Source organism: Chlamydotis macqueenii, chromosome 17 (genome assembly GCF_036417535.1).
Source record: "Chlamydotis macqueenii isolate bChlMac1 chromosome 17, bChlMac1.mat, whole genome shotgun sequence".
NCBI lineage: Eukaryota > Metazoa > Chordata > Aves > Otidiformes > Otididae > Chlamydotis > Chlamydotis macqueenii.
The window spans coordinates 6,232,670-6,246,712 of record NC_141572.1 but is presented as its reverse complement, the minus strand read 5'-3'; the positions used below and the strand labels follow the sequence as shown (position 1 = coordinate 6,246,712).

The 14,043-nt window shown below is 39.5% G+C and overlaps 1 protein-coding gene across 1 annotated transcript in view; it reads right to left on the bottom strand.

The window, feature by feature from the left end:
* ADGRD1 (adhesion G protein-coupled receptor D1) overlaps positions 1-14,043 on the bottom strand; it is a 151,415-nt gene that overhangs the window by 55,961 nt on the left and 81,411 nt on the right. The window contains exons 14-15 of the mRNA XM_086761376.1: positions 12,908-12,981; positions 10,821-10,944 (exon numbers count right to left, since the gene is read on the bottom strand). Of these exons, the coding sequence (XP_086617502.1) occupies positions 10,821-10,944; positions 12,908-12,981 (198 nt within the window). The remainder of the gene's footprint in view (positions 1-10,820; positions 10,945-12,907; positions 12,982-14,043) is intronic.

Here is a 14,043-nt window from a genome sequence, read left to right as displayed (position 1 = left end):
ATTTGTCACAGCTGATCCTGAAAGGGTTTGTCAATAAACCAAACTACAACTTCACAATTTAGTCACCAAAAGAAGTCATTTCATTGCCTAAACTACTTTTGAATACTCCTTTCTGTGAAAAGCAATTCATCTTCTTCCAGAAAAAGACAAGTTCTTGAACTAAAAAAAGTTTTACAGCCTTAAAAAATGAGCCCTGCAATCTAAGAACTATATCATACCTATCATCTGTATTTTAGTGTTGCTTACTGGTAGAACACAGAACATGGTATTTTTGCATGTGCCTCTATAATGTATACATTTTATGAAACCAAAGTCATTTGTTTACTGGTGGAAATGTAAGATGCAACAACTGTATTTTGCCCTAACATAAGAGCAAGTTATATTTTAGCGTTCCTTTGGGTCAGTTTTCCATCTCAAAGAAGCGTTCCTACCGTGAAGTTATTTACAACGATGTATGGTTTTTCACCCTGTTTATCGAACCAGCTCAGATCTGCCAGGAGACAGTCAGCTGCTGGCCTGGGCTGAAATCCACCCCCAAACCCTTCCGCAAAGGCTGGAAATGGCATCTTATGAGACACTTCTTGCGGGCAGGGAAGGGAGAAGATGTAGGAGTGAAAAATTAAGGCTCAGCCAACCCCACTGAAGCTGCACCTTTAAAATTCAATCTGAATCCAATTAAGAAAAGGATGAATAATTAACTTTGGCAGCCTGAGTGTTTCAGAGACATTAAAACGCTGGCCTTGGCTGATGAAGCTAATGGTTTTAATTGCCTCCAGAAAGGCTGCTGAAATTCAATTTCAGTCCAGTGAGGCTTTATTTATATATTAAATAATAATAACAATACAAATCTCTGTTTTCCTTCAGCTTGCCAAGCACTTGGTTAGGTACATAACATCATGGATTTTTTTAAATTAACATCTGTGTTTAATTCAGGAGGCTCAGTCTACTCACCGAGACCACAAGAACGGTTTTGGTGGGGCCGTACCTAATGGCACTGCACAATCACTACTCACAGAGAAAAAAAAATAATTCTTATTTGATTCAGAGATTTATTTTCTCAAGCCACAGCATATCAGATACCACAAGTTCAGAGGAAAAAAGGCCTCTGAGAGTGATGCTTTGCAGTGCAATCATCTTGATCAGTCATTTCCAGCAGAACTGCTTTTGAATTCCCGTTCTCTATTAAGGGCACAACTCCTAGTGATCAGCAATAAAGTGCCACGAAGGGGGCTTTTCAGGATTAAAGGAACATTTTCCTTCAGCCAGGCCAGTCTTGCGGCTGCTTATTTAAAACTTTTCACTGTGACATGAAAAATTTAGAATTTTCCAAATATCTCTGCCAAGGTATTAATTAAATTAATTACTATTTTTAATGGCTCACATCATCTTTTAAAGTACTTCTGGGCAAGATGTCACCAAACACTAGGTAATCTGCTCATTACAAATCACACAGGGCAAGATTTTAGTTCAAATGAAGCCTGAAGGAAGCATGGCAGGGAGGAAGGACTCAAGTTGTGAAGCAGTACTCAATTACATTAAAGTTTGCGGATCAGAAAGGCAGATATTTGCAAGTTCTTCCTCATATCTCTGTGTATCACAAAGCAGTGTGTTTTTTCTGCCTTTATTTCAGGTCTAAGACTTGCAGTGCTCTCTCCAGAAATGTTAAATGCGGTATTTACAGCAGATTATCCTCTGTGAAACTGAAGGAGCTTCTTTTGCCCATACGCCTAAGACTCGTACATCTGCTCTCTGCTTTCTGTTCCAGCAAGAGCAGACTCATCCTGTTCTCCAATTAACAGTCAAACTGAAGTCCATCACAGAGGGCTACGAGGAGAATAAAACCCAGCATGGGGCCAGCAGGCTCTTGCAGGCAGAGAAATGATGGTCTCTTGCCAAACTCTGAGTCTGAGATTTTTCAGAGCAGTTGAAACCAGCTCTCAGTAAAATTCAATGAAAATTAGTATGTCTGCCTTGCTTATCCCAGGCTTGGACTTTGATTCAGAAAGGTCCAATTCGATTCAGGACTGCAGCTGTGTCTTACACCGCAGCCAAGAGTCTCCAGTATCCAGCCCTGAACTTCCCCTAAACCTTGCTTTGGGCAGAAAGGGCATAAAAAGGCTGATACAGGAGACAGCCTGAACTCAAGAGTACAGAATTTCTAAATGTAAAGATATTAACAGAGAAAAGTGATGGATGAAGGTGCAGTATCACACCATTTACACACTGCATGGGGAAATCCTTTAGTCAGCAAGAAGACCTAGCTGCCAAATGGCTCAGAGCTTTCATTTTTGCCACAGACATGAAGTTATGCTATTTTGTTAAATATTCTGATTAAAATAGAGTCCTGTTTCATGTTCTTCAAACAAAAGGGCTCTTTTGACCATTATAGCGCTCTTAAATATTTGTGTTTTTCCAAAATAAGTCATTTTTTTTTTGTTCTCCTCTGCTGAGTGAAATTCAGTAATTGCCAAACAATTCTCTAAGGAATTTGTGGGTTTAGTATCCTACAGCCTTAGTCCAACTTTTCCCCTGTAATTCTATGGGATTAAGGACAGAACCAGAAAGTCTCCTACTTCCTCCCATTGAAATCAAGAGAGCTGTACTGGCATAGGAACGGAATAGCAAAAGAATGAACAATGGCTTTGAGTTAAAAACCAAGATCAGTGCTCAATTTTCAGGAAAGATGAGAATGAGCATAATAAGAACAAAAGAAATATGATGCATAATCACACCGTGAACACATCAGCAAGATGTGTTCCTCCATGGGGGCAACGTTCACTGCAATAAAAAGGAGGGAGAAGTGGAGAAAGTGAGAAAGAGCAAAGAAAGTTTACAAAGCAATGTAAGAATAAACACATAGGCTGGTTTATCTTTGCTCATCTGACTGGTAAGGGCTGTCTAAACTGTCTGCAGACATCTCCTCAGTTAAATAAACTGTCAATGGTAATAAACAAGGACCAAAAAAAATTGCAATGCCTATCCAATTTTTAAATATGCAACACAAAAGAAAAATTACTGGACTAAGGCATTATTCTTTTTATGTTCCCAGCAATGAAAAGCATGCTGAGAAAAGTAATTATATTAAAATTACGAAACAGCAGAAATCAGACAATGCCAGATTATTTCCGTTTCATTGTCCTATTAGAGTGTATAGCCTGAACCTCAGCTGGCTGAAAAATTTAAGAAAAAAGGTCATCATTTCAGACTGCTATTTTACTGCCCCCTGAGTACAATGTTTGATTAATAACTGCAGTACTAGATTTAGGAAAATAATGCTCCAAACCTATAAATTACACACCTATGCCCCATATTTTTTAAAGATTTCACAATATTAGGACATTTTCAAAATAGCCTTTATAAACACAAATAGATGCACTTTGTTTTCAGTCAGCCATATGTTGTCAAAACTTGCTGTCAAACGGTGACATTTCATTATAGTGAAAAATAAAATAAAACCACACATATTGCCCCAAAGAAGAAATTTGTGATGTGTTTCCTTTTGTTAACAGAACCCCACAGCAAATCCCCACGCCTTTTCAAAATCCTGGGCTCCCTGAAGTTCCTATGAGTTGTCTATAGAGACAACTTGCTCCAGCTGCAAGATCAGATTTTTAAATATTTTCCCCTTTACAAATGCTTCTCTGCTTTCAAGTCCGTTGATGGGCAGTTTGAACTGTATTGATTGATCCTCCCTTCTGAATTCTGAAACCAGAGCTACAAACAGAATGAAAAACGAAGACATTTCTAGTTTTAGAAATGCAGAAATGTGTTTCAAAACCTGAATGATTTCTACCACAGATTGTACAATGCTATTAATTTGCTGGAAATGTCCATCCACTTGTGAACTTTATAGCAGTCATTTTTATACCCTCACAGTTGGAAAAGAGAGAAAGAGAAAAAAATAAGGAAACAAAAACAATTTAAGAGAATGCTCTAGGAGCCATAAATACGACAGTTGTGCCCTGCATTGGCCACTTAGGGGAAGGGGATCCAAACCTCAAACTCCATTTTGCTGTGGGAGACAATGATTTCCCCTTTAAAAGGATTTTCGAACTCTGGGTCCCCAGGTGTCCACCATCCTTTTGCTGAAATGACATTTATGTGGCAGATGGTACAAATAGCCTGGCATGCTTTCCAGTTGTTGGATCACTATAAAAATAAAAACTGCCAGATGGCTGGCATGTTTCCTGGCAGGAGCATAGGGCCCTACTGACTGATGAGAGGAAGTAAAGCTGCCCAAAATAAAATAATAGCATCTGAATTTTCTTTGGAGTGCTTTTGAATTGTGGCTTACGCCGTGTTGGGTTTGAATCCTGCTGTCTAGGAAGCACCTTGTGACATCCCTCCCTCTGACTGCACCAGAGGAGCACTGCTTGCCTTTCTCCTCCCACTATTGACAGGCTGAGAGAGTTGGGGCCGTTCAGCCTGGACAAGAGAAGGCTCCAGGGAAATCATATAGTGGCCTTCAATACCTAAAGGGGGCCTACAGAAAAGATGGGGAAAAACTCTTCAGTAGGGCCTGTTGTAATAAAACAAGCGGTAATGGTTTTAAAATAGAGGGAGGCAGATTCAGATTAGATATTAGGAAATTTTTTTTTTTACAATGAGGATGGTAGAACAACGGCCCAGGTTGCCCAGAGAGGTGGTGGATGCCCCATCTCTGGAAACATTCAAGGCCAGGTTGAACGAGGCTCTGAGCAACGTGATCTGATTGGAGATGTCCCTGCTCTTTGCAGAGGGGTTGGACTAGATGGCCTTTAAAGGTCCCTTCCAAACCCAAGTATTCTATGATTCCATGATTCTATCATCTGTCCCTCCACCTCAGGAATGGGACCTCTCCCCCACCACGGGAGGTACCGCTGGGTCCTGGGTGCAGGAAGTGGCATTGCAGGTTGAGATCTCCCCAGGCTCTGTGCCAGCAGAGGATGCCCACTTGAGGAAGCATCTCAGCTCCCATCCTCTGCTGCTCCTACCCAGGATCAAGCCTGCAGCACAGTGGAGGGCTGTTGCACTACAGTACCAGACAAAAACCACCGCAGGGAGCACATCACCCTGGGTGCCCTCTGCTTGGACTTTCTCCAGAAGAAGCAAACATAAACCAGTGTAAACACGTCAAACTGAATGGATTATTTATTTTTCCTACCACAGCTATATTAATGCACCATTGTCTCCCTAACTATAACATTGCAGGGCAGCTGGCAGTACGGGTTTGTTCTCGCTGCAGCGAGCACTGTTTGAGGCAAACCTGAAGCACAGTTCTGTGGATCACGGAAGGAGAAAGACAGACACGAACCCCCAAGAGTGTAATTTTAGCAGTGATTTGCTATAAGGAACTTTTTAACTCTACCTCAGTTTCCCCAGTCAGAAAAAGAAGCTTAATTAGAACAATGAGTCTCTCAGAGGAGGGGTACACTAGTTAGTTAATATCTGCACAACTACTCTGAATGTCCCACCACCACATTTTGCAACTGTAAAATTCTCACTTTTACTAACATGGTCAGAGTTGTGAAAAGACATCTCAACTGAGTTTCCAAACTCTGATCGCTTGCTGACCTTAAATACATCCATGCAACCTTGCAAAGGCAATTGAGGGCTGAACACGTCCCTTCACAAACATTCTGCTCATCTTCCTCTGCTTTTTACTTTCAATCAGCTTATTTATTAATTTAAACCAGTTGATCGTCACTAATCATCAAAACTCCAAATAAATGCATCATTTCTCAAGTTAAAACGACCATGACAAATGAATCTCAGCAAGCAAGCATGAACTTGGGCCAGTCGTGATACAGGCATAACAGCGGAGTGATAAAGACACAAATAATTTTGGCTTTCCACGTGGGCCAATTCATCAGCGGGATAACAGGTCAGTGCCAGGCTGACATATGAGCACCACATGGTTGTAAGTTTTTCCAGGATTGTCATTTAATTCCTGAAATAAACTTGTTACAACTGCTAATCCCCTGCATCACCAAGAGCAGCTAAACCCCATACATGGAGCTCAAGCTAATCAGCGGTATTGTTCGCATCACTCTTCCACAATCACTGTGACTTTAGTGCATTCAAGTTCTTGCTGAAACTAATATAAAATTCTGAAGCAGTCTTCAACTACACTTGCCATCCAAGCTTGGCTGTAGCTAATTCACAGTATTCAAAGTTCTTTTTCTTCACATGCTGTTGTATAGCACACAGATACCAGAGTGAAGGTTCATTTTGTCACATTTAAGTTAAAATTCCAGAATTTAAATTTTTTCTTTGTGACCTCTCTCTTTTAATCCCTTTCTCTGGAATAAAAATGCTTTTTCATATCAGCAGATTTCAGTCTCTGGAGATTACTTCCGGCTGGCAGACAGTAGAATAGCAACTGAATTGATCTAACCTGTTTTGAGTAAAGATCAAGAATAAAAATCAATAACTAGTGGCTTGTTCCTAAGAACTTTCTTGCATTTCTATGCTCCCTGAAAATTAGACCCACCTGACAGTCTGCTCCATAAACATCTAATAAGCATTCCTCATCTCACAGTATCTGGAGTATTCAAGAGAATGCACTGTCAGATGCAAGATATCTTACAATTCTGTTCCTATGAAACAAATGTTGTCACTGAAACAAAATGATGTGAGATATTGTAATTCTTCCCCAAAGCAGGTGCATAAATCATTAGCATAGTTCTGTACGTTATGATAAAATTGCAATTATAAAGAATCTTGAGAATATAAAGGTCTTTGTGCCCACAAGAATTGCATAAACTGTGTAAATATATAGAGAGATCTGCTGGAAATTGGTGAAGCTGTGAAAATTAGCTGGACCAGTACTAGCAGGATGGGAGGCACCGGGGCAGGTTCACTGTGTGTCAAAGCTGGCAAGGTCTGGATCATGCTGTTGCTCTATAAGTGGAAAAATCTAGACTTAACCATGTGAAGGAACAAAGAGAGGGAGTTAAATAAGGAGACCCTTGCCCAAATTTAGCATAACTCAGAAGAAGTAGTCATCATCCTTGACAAATAGTTATCGCACAAGCTCAGCTCTCTGGTCATTAGAACAGCTGTGTTTATGTGCAGGTTACTTCTGAGGAAGGTCACTTATTTTCAGTATTTGTTGCTTAGAGACACCTTGGCTTTTGCTGAACTCAGAGAGTATGCCATACTTTCTGGTTGCGAACAGCAAACTCTTTAAAAAACTGCAACATGTCACTAATGGAAAGCTCATGGTTTTTTTTAAGCAAAAAGAAAATCAGTCTCGTGAAGAGGAGCCAAGAGAGTCAGAACACTTATCACACCAAACTGGTCTCAACAGTTCATGGATTTCCACATCGACAGTGCTCTCCCAGGGGATGTTCTCCCAGGTCCGGAGCTGCTGCATACATACTGGTCTGTACTACATCTCTTTAGACTTGTCAATATCCTCCTCTTTTTTAATATATATTGTTTCCTGTGCACCTGTCTGCCTTTCTGCAAGGGCAGTAGAACTATTCATACCTGGTTTTGCTCTTCTGCTAACTGGTGCATTAGGGTAAAGGCTCTTACGGTGCCCTTGGAAAGGGCATCTGCCTGTTTGTGCTACCCTGAGAGCTGCACTTATCTGTATGATGGAGGGAAAGGGAAATGATACCTTCTGTAGGAGAAGGAAAGTATAAAGCACCCAGAGTAGAATTCTTATGAAGAATGAAGTCACTGTCTTGTACCAAAATACAGCTTTTGATGAAAAATTCTCCAGTTTTTGGGTAATCCATTTCCAATAATTTCTTTACATTTAAAAAAAAAAAAAACAAAAAAAAACAGACTCCTTTTGTAATAGACAGAATCTAGACAAAAAAAAAATAAACGTTCTGTCAAAAACAGTGTTCATGTGGAAAAATTTCATTCAGTTCTATTTGTATGGCCACAGACATGTAATAGCTATATAAACAGAACTGTTCAAATGTGGGTGGTTGCATACTCCCACCCTCTCTTTTTCTTGTCTTATACTATCTGTGAACTGCATTTATTAAAAGAAAAATAAAATATACAAAAGTTCAAGATTGATATAGCACCATTGTAACAATTTCTTAGAGCGTTGACAATCTGGCATTCGAATGGGTGATTCATGAATTCTGGCTCATGAATTTCAGAACATGGTGAATAAACACGTATATGTGTTTAAAATCCACTGCATTTTAACATTTACTTTACAGGGTTCCAAGGACGCCTGGGAGAAGTTCACAATTGTCTAGTTGATTCAGTAGGCTCTATTGCTTAGACATGTGAAGCAAATACTTAGCAAATGTTTTAGGAATTTGTAGCTGAGCATAGTCTGCCTGTATAGCTCAAAAGTCATGCAGCTTGTCTTCGCTTGAATCTCAACTTCATGCCAATTATACAATGAAGGTACCAATATTTTTCACTGGCTAAAAAAAATTACTACCACAAGATAATCCTAAACAGTCAATTAAAGGGTGTATCTCCATCAAAGACTTGGGATGAGATCTTTTGATGAAGTCAGAGAGGAGCTACATAATAGCCAAACCAGAGGAACTGGAATTAAAGCACACTGAAAGGATGATTTTCTTCATTGGCTCGTTAGTGGCAATATTACTTGAGACCCCACATGGGCCCACGCTCATTGCCACTTTGCTGTAAGATCAAGCTTGTACAGTGACAGGAGGGCAGTGCAAAGCAGCTGTGTCGAGGCATAGTTCAGGTTCATTGCTCTGCAGACCAGTGAACTCAAATTTCTCCGTGCTACAATGCATGTATAAATTCTGCCAATTGAGGTGCATGCAAAAATTAAGAGGTTAGAAATGAATGAATATTTTCTACCTAGCCTGCACAAATCACAAATCTTCCATTGAAAGCTGCAGCAAGCATTTCAAATTCTCACAGATTTGCACCAGGCGCATAGGGACTCTATACTGGAAATACTCCTATCACCTTTCAGCATTCCATTTTTCCTGCCATAGATGTATAAATTCCCTTCTTTTTTTCTGTTCAGAAATGAGATTTTAGGTGCAAGGGGTCAGAATATAACATAAAATAATGGTAATTAATCTTCATTTAAAAAAAAAGACCAACCCATTTAATAGAGAGTTTTACAGTACTGTGTCACATAGGGAATGTTTTTATGCATCAGAGTGACTCAGTCTGTCTGACTTACATGTCCACGTAAGATCTTAGCAGCACTCTCATTTTGTTTTCTAAATTATAAAGATAAAAAAAAGCAATGCAAAAACATTCCATGCAAACATTGGCAGATGAAAATTCATTAGACTAAAAAGTTTAAAAAGGAGAAAATGTTGAAAATAGAACCATTAAACAACTATGAGGAACTGGACAGTCAGTTCATGTCCAGCCTTTCCTAGTTATGCATTTCAGATCTCTTTAGGAAAGTTTGATTCCAAAGACTCTGCTATGAAATACCTTCGATCTCCGATTACTAATATTGCGTAACATTAAAACTTACTGCAGCGTCCCATTAATCACTGCAATCTCAAATCTGTTTATTTGAAAGCTAGACCTCTCAGAACTATTCCCTAGTGGAGAATTGACTAATCTTTCCCTGCATTTAATTGGTGGACACCCTGTTTAATCCTGGCTAATTCCTGTATACTGCTTTTTAAACAGGGTTAGTAATAGCACATTTCTCCTGTTCTACTTTTGTCTCACAAGATGGGAAGCTCTTGAGGCAAAGCTGCATTTTATTATGAGTACGAAGAGTTCCTAGAAGAATGATACTTGGAAACCAGACAGGGTCATCAGATGCTTTACAAGTAATAAAGATAATAATGGTTAGATAAAAACTGGGTGACCTGAACAAGATATGCCCATTGGTTAAACTAATAGAAAAGGCTGAAGGCATTAATTAAGCTCTTCAGATAGCAGACCATTTTGTTCTAAACTGTGACCCTGACTTCGATGGCATTACACTGACTAACCAGGATTGCTGGGTGAGTAGTTGTGCTAACAGGGTTACTGGTGCCGAGTTTTACAGAGGGACTCCTTCAGCAGGCACAAACCAGCACTTCACCTGCAAGGAGCAGACATTCTGCTCCATTTCTGAGGAAATCTCAAGGCATCGTAAGGTATCATGAACAGAAGAACATATCTAGTGAGGAGTTTGCCACCAAAGCTTCATCTGAAAACAGTGATGAGTATGGTTAGCAAGCATAAGGTCCTGGGTAAACAGGTAAAGTGTCACAGCCCAGCTGAAGAGGCTTGCTTGGTAATTCTTTGGACAAATGAACTGAGCATAGCAAAAACGACACATAAGGGGTTCACTCTCAACTCTAAAGCATCATTTTTTTTCTCATGCTCCTTCTACACAAGTCTTTGCTTGGCAATGAGGTGAAGAAACAGCAGCAGGGAGGCACTTGGAAAGCTGGCAGAGACAATGGTAGGGGCCAGCTGGCAGCACAGCTTGCTTCACATGGAGTTCAAGCTCGGCTGTTCATATTCCATGGGTCTATTTACCAAAACCCTTACACAGCCACATCTCAGCTGTCTCTGTCTTGAAAATGAATCATAAAAGCCAGGGTCATCTATACAATGTCCTCTACTGCTTTTCCTGCTTAACACTTTAAGAAATCATGCCAAAAGTGTGAGAGTAAAGAGAATTCCCGCCTATCACAGATGTGTTTCATTTCACGCCCCTTTTCAGTTCCCAGAAATTGTGAAAAATAAATATAGTCAAGAAGTATTAAAACATCATCCCAGGAAGCAAGATGGGAATAAATTGGAGTTGGGCAAAAATGAGCCCAGTTACAATCACTTAGTGATGTGGTGTGAGGATGCAACTGATGTATTTATGCTTCATGTTTAACAGACAGATTTACTCCTTGGCTTAATCTCACCTTCAGAGGCACCACTTGCATCAGAATGGCGAAGTTAGTGAGGTGGTTACAAAGACACACTGAGTAGTTGAGGTCCCCACTCTCACGTACACAACCTTCATTAGACCAAACACCAGTTCCATTGCTGCAAAGCACACAAAAATGGAACATAATCTCTATCAAAATGCATCTTATGCAGGTTAATTCTACATCCATTGTACTATACAGGAGATACAAAGATTTGAAAGCCATCTCAGGCTGTTGCATCCACAGACTCTGCTAGTGTGTTCTTAATTCTATCATGAAAATAGTTAAGGAAAATATTGACTAGCCCAGAGTCCAGATCAGATCCCTACATGAATGTCACTAGAGATATCTTCCCAGTTTTATAATCAATTGAACAATAACTACATTTTTTTTCTTTACATTATGCAACCCGTTTATGGCATTTCACACTCCTAGACCCAAATTTCTGTATTCTGAGAACTACAATATCAGGCAAGTCAACAATCTTGCAAAAGTAAAAAAAATTAGTGTATCATATCTGCTGTCTCTCCCTTATCCACTGTCCTGCTCATCCTGTCAAAGTAAGGAATTCAGACTGATTGAGCGTGATTTCTAATGACCCATCCGTGTCAACTGGTTTTTGTCACTTCATCTTGCTCAGGAGGAGCAAGAGTAGCTCCTGCTCCACTGAGGATATGGCTGGGCTGGCTGTGCAGTCTGGTCCCAGGGCTGCGCAGGAAACAGATCCTCATGACTTTGCTTTTTCTCAGAGCCAGAGCAACCCAGAAACCTCTGTGCTACCATAGCCCTGCCAGGAGTCCTGCAGCGGAGTAGGGACATAGAAGCCGCAGGCACACATCTGGAGGGGCTCCATGGGCTCAGGCATCGTAAGTCACCCACCTAAACTCCCTGCTTCTTAACCATTTATTGCTTTTGACATTATTCTGAGTCCCGAAGCCAGAGTGATCTGTAGTTTTCTTGGTGCTTATTCTAAAGATAGGTATTACTTCCCACTTCTTCTGTCCTTTAGGATCTCCTTGAGTTCTCAAAGAGAGTCTCTCGTAGGTCAGAAACCAATTGCTTATTCTTTAACTACCACGCATTAGGGAATAGGACCATCTTGACACAAATAAAACTAATTTGTAAGGACAGATTTCATATTTCAGTTTCTATCCTGAGGCAAAGCCTCAAGGGCCCAAGCCCCAGCAGAAAACAGTGCAGGAACAATGCCCCTACCATATTAATTCGCTTCAGTAAAATCTGTTTCTAATTTATCGTAATTTGTGAGTAACCATAACAACAAGTAACTGCCAACAGCTGGAACAGTTCAACATACTTGAAAAAAAAGTTCAATAAAACAATTACAGTGACCTTCCCATGTGCGTGCCAGATAGGAGGGATCACAGCACTGCGGGCCATTGCTACATCAATTAGGCTTATACTGTTACAGCTCAAAAACTATTAATCCCCATGAAATTAAAAATTCACTATTTGTATTCTATCTCAATTAATTCAGTAAGAGCAGCATGTTTGCAAATCAAAAATAGATGAAATATATGCAGACCTTAAAAAAAAAAAGCTACTGCTTTTCCATTGTTCCTATTTTATGAGATAAATTTAAGGTTATATTTATTTCCCCTTTATTGTAATTTGCATTCAGGGGCACAATATTTCTTCATTCCATGTGTTGGACAATATTCATGGCTCTGAAATGCTGATCTCACATTTGGTGTGACACAGGCACAGATCCAGTGAAAACAATATCTCTGCTGGAGGTTTGCCATCTTAAATATCCAAGCATCTGCCCAAGAGGACAGATAAACCAAGATAAGCATGACTTGTATCAGTCTGCATTTTAGTTTTGATTCCAAAATTTTGCAGTCTTTCAATTACCTGCCTAACACTGGGTCTGTGAATAACAAATCTCCTGTTTATGGTAAGAAGTCACTGTGAGATCGTGGGTTTTGTAAACCAGTGGCTCCATTTCTTTAACTATTTCCATGAATAAAAGAGAACAAGAAGAATATAGGTAATATCTAGCATCACAAACCATGTGCAATTTAATTAAACCAAGTTAAAGAATTTGAAATTATGTTACATACCTATAGTCCAGAAATGCACAGTAAAGGTGAACTCTGTTACTCTTATTCAGTGCTTGGCTGTATTGTCTGGGAGTCTGCAAGAAAGAAAATATAAACCCTGAAGGAGTGTTTTAAAAGGACCAAATTCTGCTATTCAACTACTTTAAATCCTCATTGTTATAATAACTTCAACAGACTTATTCTAGACTAACACATAACTGAAAGCAAACTTCGTTAGTCTTCACGGCTTTAACACAAACTCCAAATGTGCAAAGGCTGGTATTCAGTCTTAATTTTACACACTGGGATTAAACTCACGTCACTTTGAGTGAGAAATCCATGCCCCATTTAAGGAAACAGCAAATCAGAATTATTTATTGTATATAAGCACAAATGTATGTGGGCTATTTCACAGCACTGGGGTGTTAGTCTTCAGCATATATTTGGCTTCATTGGATTTTGTTTTAATCAGGTAATAAAAATCTCACATTTTAAGATTAATAACACTGAAATATGTGCATTATAATGAGCAACTCATAGGCATTTTCTTTCCACAACAGTGAATATTTAAAAACATACAATCAAACCGGAAGAGCAATGCCATCATTCAAGATTTTATTTTAACACACCTTAGCTTTATGATGACATAATTTCTATCTTCCATAAACAGATTTAGCCACTAACACAATCTCCTCCATGCAAGAAGATTTGAGACCCCATCCTCCACTCTGTTACACCAGTTTCATGACAAAATAATTCAAATTACATTGGAGTGAAGTAATAGTTTGTCATAGACGAAATATGCAAACTAGAGGATTTCCAGGACCTGTTCAACTCTTTCTATTACACAAATCCCCAAAGTCCGCATTGTGTTAGATCCTACCTTAAGGCAATTTTTTAATTACAAGCATCTTCAACAAAAACAAATCACTGGTGAATTAACAGCCCTCAGATTATTGCAACACACTTCTGCTGTCAAGCCAAAAGATAACAAGTATTACTTTCCTTCTTTTAGAGAAGAAGGGGAAAAAAAACCCCACTGCCTCATCATGCAGAAACTCAACCAAGTACAAGAAGTCCCTGATGCAATTTTCCTTCTCTCCCACAAGTCCAGCAACGAGTGTCAGGCACAAGGTAGCACAGTCCCCTCTTCACTA